This window comes from Mya arenaria, chromosome 11 (genome assembly GCF_026914265.1).
Source record: "Mya arenaria isolate MELC-2E11 chromosome 11, ASM2691426v1".
NCBI classification, from domain to species: domain Eukaryota; kingdom Metazoa; phylum Mollusca; class Bivalvia; order Myida; family Myidae; genus Mya; species Mya arenaria.
The window spans coordinates 11,677,982-11,697,453 of NC_069132.1; the positions used below are offsets into that span (position 1 = coordinate 11,677,982).

The 19,472-nt window shown below is 39.0% G+C and overlaps 3 protein-coding genes across 4 annotated transcripts in view; 2 read left to right on the forward strand and 1 right to left on the reverse strand.

Moving 5' to 3' along the window:
- LOC128208265 (U11/U12 small nuclear ribonucleoprotein 48 kDa protein-like) overlaps positions 1-2,076 on the reverse strand; it is a 103,494-nt gene extending 101,418 nt beyond the window's left edge. Inside the window, exon 1 of one of the 2 annotated variants that reach the window (XM_052911769.1) lies at positions 2,064-2,076. The gene's annotated coding sequence lies outside the window, so the exon portion shown is untranslated. The remainder of the gene's footprint in view (positions 1-2,063) is intronic. The other variant, XM_052911767.1, reaches the window with a different exon arrangement.
- On the forward strand, positions 476-1,892 carry LOC128208322 (uncharacterized). Its single transcript, XM_052911881.1, has 3 exons — positions 476-546; positions 761-965; positions 1,161-1,892. Exons 1-3 carry the CDS (start codon positions 476-478, stop codon positions 1,890-1,892), a joined length of 1,008 nt encoding a protein of 335 aa, XP_052767841.1.
- LOC128208323 (serine-rich adhesin for platelets-like) overlaps positions 1,994-19,472 on the forward strand; it is a 49,308-nt gene continuing 31,829 nt past the window's right edge. The window contains exons 1-17 of the mRNA XM_052911882.1: positions 1,994-2,000; positions 2,234-2,353; positions 2,542-2,667; positions 2,847-3,019; positions 3,182-3,317; positions 5,918-6,069; positions 7,774-7,945; positions 8,220-8,345; positions 8,608-8,736; positions 8,989-9,552; positions 9,870-9,894; positions 15,662-15,866; positions 16,083-16,434; positions 16,736-16,855; positions 17,052-17,260; positions 17,315-17,545; positions 19,221-19,356. Coding sequence (XP_052767842.1) covers positions 1,994-2,000; positions 2,234-2,353; positions 2,542-2,667; positions 2,847-3,019; positions 3,182-3,317; positions 5,918-6,069; positions 7,774-7,945; positions 8,220-8,345; positions 8,608-8,736; positions 8,989-9,552; positions 9,870-9,894; positions 15,662-15,866; positions 16,083-16,434; positions 16,736-16,855; positions 17,052-17,260; positions 17,315-17,545; positions 19,221-19,356 — 2,983 coding nt within the window. The remainder of the gene's footprint in view (positions 2,001-2,233; positions 2,354-2,541; positions 2,668-2,846; positions 3,020-3,181; positions 3,318-5,917; positions 6,070-7,773; positions 7,946-8,219; positions 8,346-8,607; positions 8,737-8,988; positions 9,553-9,869; positions 9,895-15,661; positions 15,867-16,082; positions 16,435-16,735; positions 16,856-17,051; positions 17,261-17,314; positions 17,546-19,220; positions 19,357-19,472) is intronic.

Consider the following 19,472-nt stretch of genomic DNA (forward strand, 5'->3'; position numbering starts at 1 on the left):
CACGCACGCACATACATTATCTGCGCCACATATGGTTTTGCTTTCTCAAGACAGTGCCGAACATGCCCGGTGCCAAAATGGTCGTCAATGTCCATACTTCTTGTACACATTCTAACTATACGTTTACTAGTGTATACACAAAGGGCAATCTTTCCCGTTACAGACCACGATGTTAGTCACATTCTTTGATAAGAATGTGACAAAAGTACTGTAATACAAGTCAGTGATATCTGTTAGCTTTGTGAAACTGCTTAAATATGCACATTTTCCACGTATAGCACAGTCATATAGTTATAAACGTGGGTGGTATAAATTTGAAACAATTCTTAAAAGGCGCTGAACAATAGCATTTATGTTTTTAAGGTAAGACTGTTTTTAAACATTTTAATGTTGACAAGACAAAAGGGTAATTGCATAAAATGTTCACCTTGTATAATATTGCCATATGTAATCTATGTGGTTACATACACCGATTATGGCTCTATTTCGGTACTTACTGTCACGAAGACCTGGTTCACCAGGTGACACCAGTGATAAAGACCACGGGTGCCTACCGTGTGGCCACTGACCAAGGATTGCTGCCCCGTCCCCTTTCTGTTGGTGATACAATACTGCCATGGACCTGATGTGCATATATCGTTGTATTTTATTTCCCCATGTTTTTAAATGAAAATTAACAAGTGCATTGTTTTAAAGTAACCACAATTATAACTAATTATCTCCAGTATACCATAATAAGTTCGCTCTCCCACATTGTTAGGCTGCTGTTTGTTGTGACGTTGGCCCTGGCCGGAGCTCGGGCAGACTATGAGTGTATGTGCAACTATAACGTGGAGACGGCTGTCTTCCAACAACCGAGCACGAGCGGGCAGGCCATTGGCTACCTGTACGAGTTCGACTGTAAGGCGATTTACGAAAGCGGCGCCAAACACACGGGATTCGCAGAGATCGCGTTCGAACACCAAGTACGCGTTTTTTTACGATCGTCGTTTAAGTCTAAGGTTGTCCAAATTTTGAATTGCATTATAACATATTCTAGATAAAACATAAAAACAAAAATGTATCCGAATCATTTATATTTATTGTGTCGTATCCGCCGTTAGCGTGTTGTCGCTGTTTTCATAATCACGCAGTCTATTGTACCTTATATATACACCCAGATTGGTTATGTAAAAGTGGACGCGAACGTGGAGAGCCAGACATGTCCTGGCGAGCCGCCGGATTCTGACAAACTTATCACCACGACACCAGCACCAACGACTACCACAACAACACCAAAACAAACGACTACGACAACAACACCAAAACCAACGACTACCACAACAACACCAAAACCAACGACTACCACAACAACACCAAAACCAACGACTACCACAACAACACCAAAACCAACGACTACCACAACAACAACAAAGCCAACGACTACCACAACAACAACAAAGCCAACGACAACTACAACCACACCAAAACCAACGACTACCACAACAACACCAAAACCAACGACTACCACAACAACAACAAATCCAACGACTTCCACGACAACACCAAAGCCAACGACTACCACAACAACACCAAAACCAACGACTACCACAACAACACCAAAGCCAACGACAACTACAACCACACCAAAACCAACGACAACCACAACAACACCAAAACCAACGACTACCACAACAACACCAAAACCAACGACTACCACAACAACACCAAAGCCAACGACAACCACAACAACACCAAAACCAACGACTATCACAACAACAACAACAACAACAACAACACCAACACCAAAACCCACGACGACGTCAACAACAACAACTACAACAACAACTACTACCACCACCCCTAGGCCGACAACTGAACCAACTACAAAGAAACCAGGTATATCACAATAGAGTATCAACGTTGACCAACTTTTAATTTTAATGTTATGTCTTTTTTGGAGATGTTTCTTAGTTCTAAATTACCACTACGAGATAACATACCATCCGTTGCGATGGCGAGTACCTTAAGTTAAGCGTATTGGACTCTATATCAAAATGTGCAAGTTCGACTCCTGCTTAGAGTTGTGTCGGTGATGAGTACTGTTAATTGTTTTTTAATCACAATTGCAATTACATGTATTACTGATCTAAAAACCTTTGCACCAATATGTTCGTCAGATCCTATGTTACTTGTTGACTTCTACGATGTAAAAGTAAAATATTGCTCTGAAATGTCTCCTGCAATTTTCCAGACTGTTCCCATGACAAGGCGGACATCGTGTTTCTGTTGGATTCCTCATACAGCGAGGGCGAGCCAAACTTCCGGAAACAACTCGCCTTCGTCAGCAACTTCACCAAACCCTACGACATAGGTAACATAACTAGAAATAGCTGTGAATTTCAAGTAGCTTAAACAGTTATATAAAATCAGAAGCACGTCTCAATTATTTAATTGCATAGTTCTGTACAACCTCATTCGCCGTTTGCTTTATGACGAACACTTCCCAACGCTTAACTCTAACACATACACTACTATGATATATGTACTATCTTCCTGCAGGCCCTGACAAGGTACAGGTGAGTGTGGTGACGTTCTCTACCGCGCCTCATAACGCCTTCTACCTGAACACGTACCGAGACCGGGCCTCACTCCTCAACGGCATCAACAACGTCAAGTATACACCAGGTAATAAGAACAAGAAAAATGATGTCAAACCCCCAGATATTCTAAGTAAAAGACCTGCGATGCTCGACAGCACGAACCATTTCATTCCATATATGTATCTATTTTATACATGTATATTTATTCCATTTCTTGCCTTGTGCAATCTCTGAGAATCCATCGATACTTCTGTGCTCATTCAGGTGCAACTTCCACGGACAAGGCGCTTCTGTTCGTGCAGACCACGAGCTTCTCATCGCTGCATGGCGCGCGCCTTGGTGTCCCTAAGATCCTGGTGGTGATGACGGACGGACAGTCCACTAGTCCCACCCTAACAGCACAGCAGGCCCGCGTGCTACACTTCTCAAACATCAAGGTAAGCACACCAATATCTACTGGGAATATTTCAACTTGATTCACATGAGTATGGCTCTGATAGGTTTGTCCAAATTCAGTTCTGGTATGGAATAAAAAATGACTACGTTTGTAGATCTGCTTCGTAATGGTGTTGGTTTTCAATTCCTGGACTTTGTTACAGGTGATATCTATTGGTATCGGGTCTGGCGTTGTGAAGACGGAATTGGGGTCTATCGCGTCCGACGCCCAGCACGTGTTTACCGTGCCGTCCTTCGACTCGCTACAGACCATAGAGACAGAGATACGATCAGCCGCATGTACGTATGTAAGGATAGGGAAAGTGTTTTCCCCCACCCCGGATAGGTACTTCCATATAGTTGGCATTGCTGTAAATCCTTATATTGCCCACGGACAAAGATAAAAATGTACCCGTACGTAATAATAATAATAAATAAAAATACATTTGTTCAATATTTTGTTTTACTAAGGTGAGAGAAAAAGCATCTACCATGGCCGCTCACAACATATAGGGTTATCCCAACTCCCGCGCAGTGTGTTCTGCGGAAACTCGGTAAACCTTGGTTCCGCATAACACCGTATGCTACGGATGATCCTATCTTACTCGAGCGGCCACGTGAGATACTTATAATATGGAATATACATTATTTCTCCTATAACGAATGAAACCAAAACAAAACAAAACTTTACAAATGCCGCTTGGTTAGAATACGTGTAAATATGACTGCATTTTAGGTAAATAAGATTTCCATTTCTTTCCTTTTTCTTTCAGGTACCACAGAGAAAATTGGTAAATATTACATAGAAATTAGAAATAGTAAATAAAAGCGTATAAGTTGTATAAAAAATAACAGTCTAAATCAACGGTAGTTGAAGATGTATTTTTATAACTAGGTAAAAGAATGAATGAAAAATATTTTTGTTTATAAAGATCGCACTATAAATGATATGGCATTGCACGTGTGTTTACTGACCCCACATCTCTGTTCAGACACTAGCTGTGCCCAGAAGCAGGCAGACGTGGTGTTCGTCCTCGACACATCCGGAAGTGAGGGCTCTGTCAACTTTAAGAAACAGCTACAGTTTGTCGCCAACGTCACCAACTCGTTAGTATTTCGTTGTGTGCTTGTTTGTGTGTGTTTTATGTGCTTTCTCATATCAGGTATATTTTCACATAAAAAAAATATGTTCTTTAAATATACATTCCATGCTCAATAGTTTGTGTACGTTATTGCAGTGTATGGTAAGTCTCACTCATGATACATTTATATACATCTCGAAGATTTGACATCGGCCCGAGCAACACCCAAGTGAGCGTGGTAACGTTTGGTACGCATGCTTACAACGAGTTTTTCCTGAACACGTACGGAGACCGCCCCTCGCTGCAAACGGCCATCAACAACATAACCTACCGGGGCGGAACCACGAACACAGCCGAGGCCCTCAACTTTGTCAGCACGAACAGGTATATTGTTTTAAGCCAACAACATTTACTAATACTTCAAAGACGCGCGATGTACGTATGTCAGCATCGATATTTAATATCCGGTTCCACATACTTCACTTGTTTTGGATACGGATCCAAATGATAGATGGATGAATTCATTAATGCATCATGTAACTTTTTGTAAGTTTTGTTTATTGCCTTCCAACCGACACCAACACCGTATATGTTTCTTGGTCTCTGACTTGACCCGGGTATAAATCCTTATGTTTTCGCCAGTTTCAAAGCGGAAAACGGCGGACGTGGCGGAGCGGTGACGCGGCTGGTGGTGGTGCTCACGGACGGCAACTCGAACAGCGCTTCCAGTACCCAAAACGCCGCCACTCATCTGCATGCTGACGGCGTTAGAGTAACACCGTTTCTTTACATCTGCAATAGAATACCATTCCAAATATCGATTAATGTGTTAATGACAAGATACATTTTTATAAATATTAACAGTAAATGAGGTGCTACATAGTAATATCCATGTTAAATTAGGAAACTTCTTTTTACAATTAAAAAATGTTCAATACCCTTTTCTCTTATCATAAAGTACAGTAAGTTTGAACGTTTTCAGGTGATCTCAGTGGGTATCGGCGTGCATGTGTCCCAGACGGAGCTTACACACATCGCCAACGACCCACAGCACGTGCTCAACGTCGCCGACTTCAACTCTCTCGACTCCATTACCACCGAAATAGAAACTGTCGCATGTATATAAAAGTTTCAGCGTTACATACATTGTTTACGTAAAGACTTGTAAATGTGTAAATATCATTTTTAATTTTATTATGATTTACTAGTATGGTCAACGTAAACTGATTAAAACAGTGGTTTTCAGCACTGATTTTATCGAATTTGTAGCTTATAGCTATATACGTGTTATTTAGCTCGTCAAAACGACTTAGTATCTCGTTTAAGCGACTTACATGTCACGTTTAAACGAATAAGGTATCTCATAAAAAAGACTTTGTAACTCTTTAAAACGACCTATTGGCCAATCTGAATCGCTCTATAACCGCGCATAAACATGGATGAAGAAGGCTGATCTAATGATTGTTCGCTATTTTAATTAGTATTTGATTCTGATTGGTCAATATGTCGTTTTAACGAGTTACTTAGTCCATTTAACGAGAAACATAAGTCGTCTAAACGCGATAGTAAGTAATTTAACGAAGTTACTAAACTTAGTGTGTGTGAGTATATACCACGTGATAAATTGCGTCATAAATGCTACGTCGAAATGCAATATTTTGAATGAAGACTTTATTTAGTCGTTTTAACGAGATAAAAAATAAGACGTATGTCACATGTAGTTACCATGTTTTTAACTGTTGTCTACAGCTACAAAAGGAATAAATGCAATTTAATTCTATATCTGGAAAACACAATATAAACTCTCGCCGACGACAGGCACAACTCCGTCGCCGTGTGGCGACCATCCCGCGGACATTGTGTTCCTGTTGGACTCATCCTCCAGCGAGGGGGCCGCCAACTTCCAGATGCAGCTAGACTTCATGACGGACTTTGTACGCCAGTTCGACATCGGGCCCAGCGACGTCCAGGTCGGCCTCACAACCTTCAGCTCCTCCGCACACAACGAGTTCTACTTCAACGCGTAATTATATAACTATGAGTATATTTTATGTTAAACAAGTTATACAATTTAGACCGCCATTAAACTGAGCAATGAACTAGCAGTGTGTGTAACGAGTAATAAGAAACCAGAAGTTTCGTTATGTCAGGAATTGTGACACTTATGAAATATGCTGGTAGCAGTTCTGAAAGTATATTGGCCTTCAAACCAGGATAGTTTTCATGATCCGTATACATGTAGTTATTTTATGTTTAATTTAAGCATTCTTTCCCCACACAGCCACCGGGACAAAACGTCTCTGATCGCGGCGATTCAGTCCGTCCGTTTCCGGGGCGGCACGACGGCCACAGACCAAGCGCTACGGAACGCTCGTTACTATCAGTTTGCCTCTTACCACGGCGCGCGACCGAACGCCACCAGGATAGTCATCGTACTGACGGACGGACAATCAACCGACACCGGCGCCACCATTGCAGAAGCTAGATCTCTAAAGGTGGGAACCAATATAAAGGCATTGTTTTTTTATTTGAACAAAACTTTTTTTTATATTGCTATTAACTGATCGATGTTCTATAACGAAAAGAAAATGAGTTCTCAAAATGAATGGCACACTTTTTTCAATTCATAAGAATGTTGTTTGTGAAAATCATTTCTCGTAGTCTTAAAACTTTTACTTTTATAACCGAAGCTTTCTGATGGAAGTATACAATTGAAGTTCAGATAGTTCATAGCACTATATAATTATATAGTTATACATTCATTGTAACTACATTATATGTATTGTGCGCTTTCCGCGCACCGGTTATCCTGCAGACCCAGTCGCACGCCACGGTAATCGCGATTGGTATCGGCTCCAACGTGAACCAGTTTGAGCTGAACAACGTGGCCACTGACCGGAACCACGTGTTTACCGTGGGCAGTTTTTCCATCCTCCACACACTCCAGGTGGAACTCAAAGACCAGTCCTGCGGCAGTAAGCGGAACTTTGTAACATACCTCATACTTGTGTGAAACATGCACAATAAAATTACACGTATTTTGAGACATTTTTAAATTTAAACGTTTAATGTTTACAAATAATAACTGATTACTTTCATATCTGTTTCAGACCCAAAACCTAAGCCAGCAGTCAGCACGGGTACGTTCATGTTATGTTCTTTGATACCAGGATGCGTTTACGTATTCAGTTAAACCCGTTTATAACTTACAAAACAACTAAGATATTTCTAGCCTTATCTGGAATAAAATTTGATAAATGGAACAATAGCATTGCTAACGTATACAACATATGTAGCATGTACTTGCATTCTGTTGCTTTCCCCGTGCAGGCTGCGGAAAGGAGCCCGCGGATATCGTGTTTGTATTGGACTCGTCCGCCAGCGAGGGTAGTATCAACTTTCAGAAACAACTAGACTTTGTCCGCGACTTCGTCTACCAGTTCAACATTGGGCCCAGCCAAGTTATGGTTTGTCGCTTTTTCCTGTGATATTAAACTAAAATAATAAAATTATACATGACGTTGCGTCGAGTTAATAATATGTCTTTATCAGAAGATCGTAGTTGCATTTGCGTAAAGTTGGCGTGGAGAGGAATCGTGTTTGTAAATGATTAAACAATATAGTTTTTGTTTAATTGCAATGCATATGCAATGTAACGTTTTCCACGTGCTAAGGTGAGCGTGGTGACCTTTAGCAGCAGCGTGCACGAGCAGTTCCCGTTGAACCGGTACACGAACCAGAAGGACCTGCTGGCCGGCATCGCCCGCATCACATACAACAGTGGCGTCACGTACACGGACAAGGCGCTACAGTACGTCCGTCTACACAGCTTCCTTGCATCTAAAGGTAAGAGGAACAGGCAAAGTATTTATTTTATACTTATGAGCGGAGTCTTGTCACGTGTTTGTCTTTCTTCGTCTCGTCGATTGAAATGTTCCTTTAAGTGCTCCGCAGTAGATCGTATAACATAAAAAATAACTTCATATTATTATAATCTGATGACATTTCATCACATTTATGATTTGATAAAGCCAGCTTGTTTTCTGATGACGTGCACGTAGTTTTCCTTTTCCATGAGCAAAACAGCCATGTTGGTGTATCGTTGATGTCATGGTTGCAGGTGCTCGAGCTAACGCCACGGACCTGGTTATCCTGCTGACGGACGGACAGTCCACCCACCCGACCGACACAGCGCGCGAGGCAGATCTGCTTAAGAACCGAACAAACGTCAAGGTCGTCGCCATAGGTGCGTCATTCCGGAACCTGTCAACTTGATCAGTCTCTGTTGATCGTATCTTAGCGCGTTGGCAGTATGTACGGGGAAGGACGCGAAAATTGTGATTGTTTAGTTTCAAGACCAATTCAGGTGCATGTACATCTTTAACAATTAAGCAATTAAGCTGGCACACTCACTGATGAGCTTCTGTAGCCATTTTCCTTTAATGTCTAAACTGTTTTGCTGTGAGTAATAACTATTTTCAGACTTGTTTTCTTTGTCACTATCCCAGGTATCGGAAGCGGTGTGCATACTACAGAACTACAGAGGATCGCGTCTGACGACTCGCATGCCCTGGCCGTCGTCAACTTCGACTCCCTGAACACCATCAAATCAGAGCTCACATACGTCACCTGTCAGAGTAAATAACTCTCAATTGTTTTCGAATAAGCTTTATTCATGCGATCGGAATTAGTTATGCTATTATGCCAACTTCAACCCTCAAATCAGAGCGCATATAACCCGTGCCGCACGGTAAGTACCTCAATTGTTTCCATAAACTAATTCAGTATACACAATATATAAAAATCAATATATGTAATTCAGCGTAAAAATGAATGCAATGCTAATGAAAACGTCCTTTTAAAAAACGAATATGTCAACTAACTTTCAGCTTGTGGTTTCGTGTCGAAGGCAGACATCGTATTTATTCTCGACGCCTCCTCCAGTGAGGGCTCCCTCAACTTCCACTCTCAGCTGGACTTTGTCTCGAGGGTCGTTAACGACTTTCAGGTCGGGCCTCACAACGTGCAGATAGGTGTTCTTACGTTCTCCGACCAACCGCACATCGCCTTCAAGTTGAACCAGCACACTTCCAAGAACACGGTGCTTGACGCCATCCAGAGGGTGCCGTACATTCAGGGGCTCACCAACACACATCAAGCGCTACAGTACGCTAGAACCACCATGTTCACGAGCGCTGGTGGCGCCCGCAGTGACGCGCAACACTATGCCGTCGTGTTGACGGACGGCGCGTCTTCCAACTCGGCACAGACACTGCAGCAGGCGACCTTACTAAAGCAGCAGCACGTGACAGTGATCGCCATCGGTATCGGGGGCAATATCAACAAGAACGAGTTGAGCAATATTGCCTCCGACTCCAACCACGTGTTCACCGTCTCCGACTTTAACGCTCTCCGGACGCTTCAGTCTGATATCAAGGCGGCGGCTTGTGAAGGTACCCACGGTTCACTTAAAGTATTTTATTTTAAAAACAATCATTAGTGGTCAACATATATTGTTTTTCTAAAGATGATGCAGTATTGTTCAAATGTGCCAATACATTTATTGCAGTAAATCAGCAATCAGTCGTTATTGATTTTAATCAGGTGAACCGGTAGATATAAACAGTAGCTGGCCCATTTAGAGGGCAGTTTACAGAATAGAATGTAGATTATTTGTCTGGGTCGCATCAATACATACTAACAACCTGTAACCATTACTAAAGAATCTTGTAAACATGTCTGCTAAATATTTCTATCTTGTGACTTGCAGAGGTAAAAACAACGACAGCTCAAACATAAAGTAAGTTTATATTATCTAATGTTGTATTTCTTTTATAAATATAAATTTGAGAGCTTATTCGGACATTTATTTATTCACTATAGATATATTATATAAGTGTAATTCGTATGCACTCTGTAAGAATACTGGTATTGTTGCCTTGTAAGTGTGGCATAGTTTGCCCAGTTCACTGTAAACTACATGTACTCTGTTTGGAAAACCAATTGACCTACTTCTTGTTACAGTTTATAATGGGCGTTTTCGTTGATACCAAACTAGTTTCGGTTTCAAGGGTTTCGTTGGTGTGGAAACCTGTTTTGAATGTTTTGCTTGAAAGTAACAAATGCATGGTGTTGTGTGCATCTTCAACAAAATGATGGAGCTTATTTATGTAGCGATTTTTTGTAACGATTAATGCATTAAAATAGTACATTTATTTTCAAAGATGCATCTCAAACTGAATTGTTCATAAAATGTTTGTAAGCTAGTCCATTAACGCTAAATTGAACTCAAACAAATCCCTTCATTAAGTATGTATTGTTAATGTAATATAATTTCAGGGATGCAGCAGGGGAATTGAAGACTCAGACTAAGTTGTTAATTTGGAAATAAAATATTTGCTTAAAGCTTTTTCTTGTAAATTACTTTAATAAACGTAAAAAATTGCTCATTGTGTAAGGTTTACGTGTGTATCCAAGCACATCGTTTATCTGAAATCTCTTTTATCAAACTATCATATTCAACTGTATTTACTGTATTTAGAATTCATCCCAACTGAATACATGTAGTACTGGCATATAACTGCCGTTAGATTACCTGATAACGTTCGAGAATTGTTTCGTGTTCGTATTAAGCATTTATGTTTTAAAAATTAAGTTGTTAACAAGAAACAATTCGCGAACGGGCATATTACCTTCTATTGAGTTCATGTGCATGTTTGTTCATGATAAGTATTCTCTTGTAAGTGTCACAGTTTGATCAAGGCAGTTTTCTGTAATTTGATTTGACAAAAAATTGACCATTTGTTACAGGGTTGTCCCTTTAGGTTCAATAAGAGGGTCAAAACGAAAAGACCCACAACTGCTTCTTTACTTTATTTATAACAAAACTGACCTTTCTTGCAGCCCTCAAATTGCAATATACATATGGGTACATGTACGAGGGCCATTCAAAAATACAAAGCCACTGTAAATAAAACATTAAATAGAGGTAATAATTATATTCATACATACCAGAAGAATATTCAGAATTTATCTCCTGATGCACATATTTCAATCAGATGCACTGATCTTGTTCGATTTTGTTATATTTTAAATCATCAAACACTAAAAGGTCAATGAATTTTTACTATATTTTCTTGATCTATTAAAATGAAGATTTAGTTTATATTTTCACCACTGTTTTGAAAAGACCTCTAAATCTTGATAAGATATTAAAAAATACTGCATAGTTTTTTAATAACCTTCATACGTACCAATGTCCCTCCTGCTGTATTGAATTGATCTCTCCCGATACAGGGTGCTATTGGCCTCCGCCCAAACCTTGTCACTCTCCTCGATAGGCTCGACCATCACACTCTTGAACAACAAACTAATTTGTGCAAAGTGGAAAGTATGATTATCTCAAAAATATACGAATCAACTTGTATTTTATTGTATATTTGCTTTGAAGATATTGAGCTTGTTACAAAGAAACAAGAATTATAAGTCACCATGATCTCATAATTTTACACATTGAACAACTGTTTTATTATCATAACACCTCCCCTTAAACACAACACATACCCCATTGTTTTAATTTTGAGAAACACAAATTGAAATATCTACACGACTAAGAGCATTTATTGTAGATTGACCCAAGAATGTTTGCACATCAAAAAAAAGTTAAAATACTTTTTTCAAAACTGCATAATAACAACAAGTTTCCACACTCTTTTGACCCACAAGTTTTTTTGTTTTTTTTCTGAACTTTGTTAGCATGCTCACAAGTAACTTCATTCCTACATCTGTTTCCATCTCATGAAGATCATTTTCCCTGAACCATAACATCTCAAAACTAATGGGAATAGTATTACCTTGAAATAAGACGGATAAAATAAAAAATAAATAAAGGTTAAACTATTGTTCACTTACAATTTTCCTCTGTTATGGGTTCCTTTTAACATGCAGTAGGTAAAATGTTTGATAACATTAATAATGCAAATGTTTGATAACATTAATATTGCAAAGTAAAAATTAAAAAACAACAACAAGAGAATAAAGATGGCCCTTAATTGCTCACCTGAGTGAAAGCTCCATAACAAGCAATGTATCGGAGATTTATTCCTAATTTTCAGAAGCATGTTTGGACTTCTGTTTTATTTTACGTAAGGCTATATTAAACAGGATTGGGCCAATTTTAAAGGGTCTTCAGTTGCGCTTAGTCATACGAAAAGGTTAAAGCATGTAGCAGTGTTCTAGATCCTCTAGTAGAAACGAAACATTTTTCTAACGTTGCTTTACGTTTAGAACAGCAGTGAAACTTTCTCCCCATATATGGTGCTGGGGTCGTGAAGCACTAGAAATCAGTATTATCTCGCATCAACATCAACAAACATGAACAACGCAGTGGCCTCCTGTTACACACAAAAGTGCTACTTAGCGGACGCTAAACGCTAGTCTTTTTTCTTTGTCAAAAATGGGCGTAACTGGATAAATTTTAAAGTCAGAGTTATTGGCTTTGTTAAACAATGCAATATGTACAAGTGGACTAGTTTTAGATGAGTATCATGCATAGTTGCTATACACCTGCCTATTGCCCTCGGCAACATGTGTATCATGTTTCATTTTATGTACTACATGGTTTTTAAGTCATGGTCAAGGTGAACGCTTTTGCACGACGCCGACGACAACGCCGACGCCAACATCAGTTCTATTTCAAAACCTCGATGTTTTAGTTTGAAAACAGGCGAGCTCGTTTGTGTGTATGTGTTTTATTTCATATAACATATCTCCACGGAAGTGACCAGTCCTTTTAAGACTTTTTTCATTTCTGTTTAGTAGGCATTTCCGTAGAATCGGTCTGGCATGTCTCTGACATCAATGGGGCGTATGATCAACCGCTATTTAGTCCCATCCATTGCCCCCACACTATTGGTTAGTCCTAAATACTATTTGAGTATCAAGACGGAATAGTACTATCGTTTAACCTATAAAAAAAATTCATCCACTGAAGTTCATAATTCTCCCTCAGTGGGACCTATTTTCTGAACGTCTGGAATGAAATGTATGAACCTGAGGTCACAGCTGTCCATAATTCAGCATCATTCAAATCTAATGATACATTGTTCCTACTGAACTAGACGGGCCATTAAATTTTTATGATACTTAAATGTTTTCACATATGTATTTGATACTGTACTAGTCACATGCTATTTAATGAAAGTCTGTCCTTAGGTTATATTAGGGAAAAAAACAGATTTAAATGTGTTGCCTCAAACATGTTGCACCATTATTTATTGAGGAAGTCCGTGAAGTTAGCGGCCTAGCGGCCTATCGGCCTAGCGGCGTGAAGTTAGCGGCCTAGCGGCCTAGCGGCCTAGCGGCCTAGCGGCATGAAGTTAGCGGCCTAGCGGCGTGAAGTTGGCGGCCTAGCGGCCTGGCGGCCTAATTATTTTTTCTATATCCAAGCAATTGTTAATGCGTTTTTTTTAAAACAATGATAAATTAATGTTTTTATTCATATAGTTACATAGCGGCCTTAAATTGTTTTCTATTCAGAACATTTTTCTTTATCTTTTATTCTAAAACAATCTTAAATTAACTGTTTTATGCACAAATTATCACTCTGAAGCGTTTTTCAACTTTTTTTCAAAAAAGTCGATGGAGCACTTTAGCGGCCTAGCGGCGTGAAGTTAGCGGCCTGGTGGCCTAGCGGCCTAGCGGCCTAAAATGGTTTCCTATTTCAAAGCATGTATACATGCATTTTCTTCTAAAACAATGACATATTAACTGTTTTTATGCACACATTAACACATTGAAGCGATTATCAACATTTTTTTTTCAAAAACGTCGATAAAGCAGTCAACTAATTCAAAGCATTAAACATGCATGTTCTTCTAAAACAATGATGTATTTACTGTTTTTATGCACAAATTATCACTCTGAAGCGTTTTTCAACTTTTTTTCAAAAAAGTCGATCGAGCACTTCAGCGGCCTAGTGGCCTAGCGGCGTGAAGTTAGCGGCCTGGCGGCCTAGCGTCCTAGCGGCCTAAAATGGTTTCCTATTTCAAAGCATGTATACATGCATTTTCTTCTAAAACAATGACATATTAACTGTTTGAATGCACAATTTAACACTTTGAAGCTATTAGCGATAATCAACATTTTTTTCCAAAAACGTCGATAAAGCAGTCAGCGAATTCAAAGCATTATACATGCATGTTCTTCTAAAACAATGATAGTTTTATTGTTTTTATGCACATATTATCACTCTGAAGCGTTTTTCATTTTTCTCTCTCAAAAAAGTCGATTTGATGTTGTTGCTGCTGCTTCTGTTGCTGTTCTTGTCATTATTATTATTATTATTATTATTATTATTATTATTATTATTATTATTATTATTATTATTATGTTAATATTTTTATTATTATTATTATTATTATTATTATTATTATTATTATTATTATAAGTAGTAGTAGTACTAGTACTAGTAGTAGTAGTAGTAGTACTAGTACTAATAGTAGTAGTAGTAGTAGTAGTAGTGGTAGTGGTAGTGGTAGTGGTAGTGGTAGTAGTAGTAGTAATAGTAGTAGTAGTAGTAGAGTAGTAGTAGTAGTAGTAGTAGTAGTAGTAGTAGTAGTAGTAGTAGTAGTAGTAGTAGTAGTAGTAGTAGTAGTATTTATCCAAAAGAAATCGAGACTGCTAAAAAACAAATGAGTAAGTGTTAAAGCGCAGGTCATGAAGACTTCTTACATTGTCCATGGACAGTTTGACAAAGTGAACCGATATGGACCTGGGTTTCAGTGACAGTGACCAGTGACACGCGCTGTTGATCCTGCTCTTTACCATAAACACGTACGCACGAACGCACACGTGCACGCAGGCACACACACACGCACACGCACACACACACACACACACACACACACACACTATACTACGCAACATAATATGGTGTTGCTTGATTCAGACAGTGCCGACCGAACATGTACGGCGCAAAAATGCTCGTCATTTCCCATACTTCTTGTGCTTCATGTAAACATTCTAACTATGCCTAACTATACGTATGTGTATACATGGGGCAATCCTTACCGTTACATACCACGATGTAAGTCACATAATTTGATAAGAATGCGACAATGGTGATGTAATACAAGTCATCGGTATCTGCTAGTTTTGTGAAACGGTATGGTTCTGAACGTGGATGGTATATACTTATTAGAAACAATACTTAAAAAGGCGCTGTACAAAAGCAACTATTAGTATGCATTTAAGGTAAGAATGTTTTTAAACATTTTAATGTTGACAAGACTAAAGGGAAATTGTATAGAAAGTATACCATGTTTAAAATGACAATCTCATTTTAATGTAATCTTTGTGGTCACATACACCGATAATGTTTGGAACTAATTCGGTTCTTAAATCGGTCAAAGTAACAATCACGACGGTCAGGTCACGGCACCATGTAACGCTAGATGATATTGATCACGGGTGCCTACCATGTGTACCAAGGATTGCTGACCCCCTCCACCTTTGCTCTATTGTCTCTATCATAGCGATATGTAAGTTCTACCGCATTGGCAGGCAGCTGTTTGTTGTGACTTTGGTCCTGACCGGAGCTCTGGCAGACTATGAGTGTGTGTGCAACTATAACGCGACGACGGCTGTCTTCCTACAACCGAGTACAAGCGGACAGGCCATCGGCTTCCTGTACGCGTCCGACTGCAAGGCGGTCTATGAGAGCGGCGCCATACAAACGGGATTTGCAGGGATCGCGTTCGATCACCAAGTATGCGTTTTTTTCCATGATCACCGTCTAGGTCTGAGATTGTCCAGTTATTGTGTTACATTATATCATTTTTTCGTCAATATCATTAAGTAAATAATATATATATAATATAATAATAATTAATAATTTATATCATAATTATTGTTTCGTAGCAGCCGTTGGCGCGTTTCCATTATTTTTATAATCACACGGGCTGTTGAACCTCATAAAATATAGATTGGTTATGTAAAAATGGACGCTCACATGGAGAACGAAATATGTCCTGGCGAGCCGCCGGATTCCGACAAACCAACCACTACGACACCAGCATCAACGGCAACAACAACAACGCCTACCTCGTCAAATACCACACTGCAGCTGAAAACGACAACAACAACGCCTACCTCGACAAATACCACGCCACACCCAACAACGACAACACCAACACCGACGACTAACACTACTGCAACAACACCAAAGCCCACGACTTCTACAACATTAACGACTTCAACTACAACCACACCTACCACCCCTACGTCGGCAACATCTTCCACAATTGCGACACCAGCACCAACTACAAAGAAGCCTGGTATATTGTTATCTCTCTGTTGGTCATGTTTCGTAGTTCTCAACTACGACCTCTGACATTCCATCGTTTGCGATCACAAGTACCTTTAGGTGTAAGCGTATCGGACTCTGCAACAAAAGGTCCCAGTTCTATTACTGTTAATGATGAGAACTGATAATAGGTTCTTAATCACAAGTGCAATAATATGTATCAAATTTTTAAACCACTACACCAATATGTTTTCTGAGACTATGTTACTTGATTACTAGTTTTGATGTATCTGTACAATTTTACTCTGAGTTGTCAGCTGCTTATTCACCAGACTGTTTCCACGACAAGGCGGACATCGTGTTTCTATTGGACTCCTCGTACAGAGAGGGCGAGCCGAACTTCCGGAAACAACTTGCCTTTGTCAGCAACTTCACTACTCCCTACGACATAGGTAGAAATAGTTGTGAAATTCAAGTTCACATATTCCCCGAAAGCTGAATGCCTTCTTTTAAACTACATCCGTAATCAACACTCAATTATTTCATGGAATAGCGTTGTATAACCTCATTCGTCGCTTGATTTATGTCGCATCTCTTCTCAATCCATAACTTAAACACATACACAAGATATGTACCGTCTTCCTGCAGGCCCTGACAAGGTACAGGTGAGTGTGGTGACGTTCTCTACCTCGCCTCATAACGCCTTCTACCTGAACACGTACCGTGACCGGGCCTCACTCCTCAACGGCATCAACAACGTCAGGTATACATCAGGTAATACCAAAACCTTCTCGACAAAACTGACTTTCTTTATTAAGAAACCACGAGTTAATGTACCAAAAAGAAGTGTCACCTTGGTCTTCTATCTTAAAATGCATTTGACAATTTGATGGAATTTACATAAATTTTCAAATCAATATCTATGTCTCTGTTCACAATATCTAAGAACCCTGCCCTTTCCTCATTCAGGGTCCACGTCAACAGACAAGGCATTGGAGTTCGTACGGAGCACGAGTTTCTCACCGCTGCACGGGGCGCGCCTGGGTGTCCCCAAGATCCTGGTAGTGATGACGGACGGCCAGTCAACTAGCCCTACTCTCACGGCACAGCAGGCCCACATACTACACTTCTCAGACATCAAGGTTATCCAATAACGCTCTTTCAGACTGGAGGTCATTACCTTAGATAAGTTCGAAATGAGATCTACAAAAATGATTTTAATTAACAATTTCGTTTTAAAATAAATCGTTTACACTGTTTCAAACTAAAATACAAGACGCTTTGTTCATTTTTTATGGGCAAATATTTTCACTGTCGACTGTCAGTGGGCTCCGATCAGCATTTCCGACGGCTTGTTTTGTGCCGCATGGACGACTCTTAATGACTCCTTCCCGAGATCTAAAAAGGATCAAGAAATGTGTCTATTTCCTCGTTTTATTATGAGATGAAACACTTCGAAGTCAACAGTAAAAGTGACGTACATATACATGTATCATAAGTATTAACAACATTTCATAATACAGAATAATAATGATTTCAATATTGTCAAATAATAAGTTTCTCTTAAATTACAAATTAATCTTGATTGACAATTAGCAATTAGATGAACCAACAATGCATTGCAAAGTCTCACATCAATTTCTGAGTTCGTTGGTTTCAAAAGTATACAAAGAAGCAATATACATACATGTCAACATCTTTTGCTGTCTTAAAAGAATCAGATAAGCTTAAAACTTTTTCACTGACAAATTTCTGCTTTTTTCTCAATCGCTTCCTGATCATAGAACGACTAAGTTAACTATCTAACGAAAAGCTAACAATGGAGCCAAAAGAATGACCGAAAAGTGTACAGCGCTTAGATGTGACTTGGGTGTATAAGCCATAGACAATAATATGCTTCTTACATAAATCAGTTATACATAGTCAGTACATGATAATTATAAGGAATGTATGAATACATTTATAAACATATCAAGACTGATTTTCCATTCTAAATTATCTTTAAATACCTAATACAATATCATTGAAATAACTTTATAGCATGTTTCTAAAACGGAAACATTTAAGTCTCAAATACAACTGTTAATCATTAAAAAAGATAGAACAACCTTACACAAATAAGCAAAATTCTTACCTAAAAAGGATCAAGAAATGTGTCTATTTCCTCGTTTTATTATGAGATGAAACACTTCGAAGTCAACAGTAAAAGTGACTCGAGCGAGGAAAGACACAACTTTTAGAGAATTGCCAAAACTATCATCATCCAATGACAAAGGATGTTACAAAAAGTCATGCCAATACACGGCCAATGAAATTGAGACAATTAATCCAGACGCAGGGGACACTAGGGGCTGGGCCCTAAAAATGTCATTGTCTTACTTAATCTCAATTATCAGTTAAGCCGGGCATTCTGTTTATATTACAATCTAAAGTTTCGCAACAATCTTTAGTGTAGTGATAGGTTGTCAAGAAAAATAATTCCACAGACTAATTGATAATAAAAATGCTATACGCTGTGTATACTATAATATAAAGTTTGACAACTATGTTTGAATAGAGTAATAAATGTCATGAAACCATTTGGCTATTATCAAAACTTAAGCACCAGGAATGTGTTTCTAATAGACAAAATATTCTAAAATTATGAAACATGAAAAGTATTAATGACATTTCGTAAAACTTCATTACACTAAAGTACTCGAAATTTTACAGCATAACACTTGTTATGGGCTGAAATTTTGGCCATATCGGTGGTATTTTACCATATTTGTGAGTTTTGGGTATACATTTATGAACACTTACTGGACTTTGTTATAGGTGATATCTATCGGTATCGGGTCTGGCGTTGTAAAGACGGAACTGGCGTCTATCGCGACTAACGCCCAGCACGTGTTTACCGTGCCGTCCTTCGACTCGCTACAAACCATACAGACAGAGATACGATCAGCCGCATGTACGTGTGTAGAGAAGTGTAATTTAATATTCAAATATTCTGAATATAGAAACTAAATCCAATTATTCCCCAAAAGTAATCAAACCAAATACAAAACAAAAACTGATACTTACCTG